The 2,449-nt window shown below is 53.5% G+C and overlaps 1 protein-coding gene across 1 annotated transcript; it reads right to left on the reverse strand.

Annotated features, from left to right (window-relative positions):
- Positions 1-579: 579 nt before the first annotated feature.
- Positions 580-2,273, reverse strand: Pmar_PMAR023836 (conserved hypothetical protein; the record flags this gene model as incomplete). The annotated part of the gene is made up of 2 exons (XM_002766053.1): positions 580-2,042; positions 2,150-2,273. 2 exons carry the CDS (start codon positions 2,271-2,273, stop codon positions 580-582), a joined length of 1,587 nt encoding a protein of 528 aa, XP_002766099.1.
- Between the last annotated feature and the right edge of the window lie 176 nt (positions 2,274-2,449).

Raw genomic sequence — 2,449 nt, forward strand, 5'->3', positions numbered from 1 at the left:
AAGGCATAATCTCAAAATAATCACTCAGCTGAATAAACTTATTGGCTGGGCGGCTGGCCATCTACACAGCACCACAGTTGGATTTATCCCTATAATCCAGCTACGCGAGTAACAAGCTTGCCCTCCGATTGCACCTACCCTGATTTTGGTCGATGTCACACATGTGAAGCTTGATAAGAACACATTGAGCTGTCAAGGATACATCAGAGGTTCTAGGATACCCAACCTCTGTATTTCAACTCACTATCAACAGAATTGTCAGCATATCAGCAATCGGAGTTCAGACACTGGAGAACCAACATGGGCTCATGCTAGTTGCCAACTAGTAGTTGGTAATAGGGTGCGGCTTGCCCGCCCTCGCTCATCAATCTCGGAACCACTCAGATATCTCTGATGCACTGTCAATAGGTTTCGTATTGGGGTATAGCGTCGATGCTTTCGTGATGTTACGACGCAACGTTTCCAACACAACTTGGACAGATGAACACTTATACACTCATTATCAAGACATCATGCAGTGGCCCGGATTGTATTAAATGCGCTCACCGGGCATTACAAAGCTTCATTAACCTAGATCGGCTACACAATCGGACTGAGAGTAGTCTCGGAATCGGTTGTCTCCACACTAGTAGCAACAATCTCATCGGTCACAGCAGCTGTGCTGACCGGTAGAGGGGACGTGGGAGTAGTAGGCTCAACAGGAGCATCGATCGTAGTAGTGACAGCCGCAGTCTCAGTAGCGACCGGGTTGGTGGCATCAGAATCATCCTTGTCTCTACTGGGAGCTTCCCCGGCTGCCGTCGTGATGGTGACCTCGTCAGTCACAGGGGCTGCAGTAGTAGCAACAACCTCATCGGTCACAGCAGCTGTGCTGGCCGGTTGAGGGGTCGTGATAGTAGTAGTGGGCTCAACAGGAGCATCGATCGTAGTGGCAGTCGCAGTCTCAGTAGCGACCGGGGTGGTAGCATCAGAATCATCCTTGTCTCTTCCCGGAGCTTCCCCAGCTGCCGTGGTGATAGTCATCTCGCCTGTCACAGGAGCCGCAGTAGTGACAGCGACCTCATCGGTCACAGCGGGTGTACTGACCGGGAAAGGGGACGTTATAGTAGTAGTAGGCTCAACAGGAGCACCGATCGTAGTCGTGACAATCGCAGCCTCCGTAGCGACCTGGGTGGTAGCATCAGAGTCATCCTTGTCTCTACCCGGAGCTTCCCCAGCTACCGTGGTGATAGTCACCTCGCCAGTCACAGGAGCTGCAGTAGTGACAGCAACCTCATCGGTCACAGCGGGCGTACTGACCGGTTGAGGGGACGTCATAATAGTAGTAGGCTCAACAGAAGCACTGATCGTAGTAGCGACTGTCGCAGTCTCAGTAGCGATCGGGGTGGTAGCATCAGCATCATCCTTGTCTCTTCCCGGAACTTCCCCAGCTGCCGTGGTGATGGTGACCCCGCCAGTCACAGGGGCTGCAGTAGTATCAACAGTCTCATCAGTCACAGCAGCTGTGCTGACCAGGAAAGGGGACGTGATAGTAGTAGGCTCAACAGGAGCACCGATAGTAGTCGTGACAGTTGCAGCCTCCGTAGCGACCTTGGTGGTAGCATCAGAGTCATCCTTGTCTCTACCGGGAGCTTCCCCAGCTGCCGTGCTGATGGTCACTTCACCAGTCACAGGAGCTGCAGTAGTGACAGCCACCTCATCGGTCACAGCAGCTGTGCTGACCGGGAAAGGGGACGTTATAGTAGTAGTAGGCTCAACAGGAGCACCGATCGTAGTGGTGACAGTTGCAGCCTCCGTAGCGACCTTGGTGGTAGCATCAGAGTCATCCTTGTCTCTACCGGGAGCTTCCCGAGCTGCCGTGCTGATGGTCTTTTCGCCAGTCACAGGAGGTGCAGTAGTGACAGCCACCTCATCGGTCACCGCAGCTGTACTGGCCGCTACTGTGGCATCGACAGTAGCTTCAGAACCAGTCGTACTCGTTGCTTCGGGAGCTGCTGTCGTACCTTCTTCGCTTGTAGCGGCCTCAGTGACCTCATCCGTGACTGCAGCAGAGGACGTGGAACCTCGGAGAGCCTCAGTCGGTCCACTCGTGCCGCAGAAGCACGGGCAACCGAGCCGAAGCAGGTGCTCGGCGTCTTCCAATACTTACAATATGACCCAGGGTAAGTTGTGGCACACTCTGTGTCGCAGTCATTGGCGTTGCCCGTCACGGAATTGATGTCCTGGAAAGCACAGAGAGCGACGAAAACAGCGGAGAAAGTCCGTGAAGCCATCATAGATAAATGCAAATGAGCGGCGGTAAGCTGAGACTAACTGGATGACTAAGAAGGCACATTTCGAGTGTGACTCGCACAATCGGCGACTCACGAGCTGTCATAACATCCACGATCCATAACCTTGATGACTGCGTCTCATTAGTTGTGGCGAGCATACGTATCGTCCACTCGTT

This window comes from Perkinsus marinus, assembly GCF_000006405.1.
Source record: "Perkinsus marinus ATCC 50983 genomic scaffold scf_1104296973742, whole genome shotgun sequence".
Classification (NCBI taxonomy): domain Eukaryota; phylum Perkinsozoa; order Perkinsida; family Perkinsidae; genus Perkinsus; species Perkinsus marinus.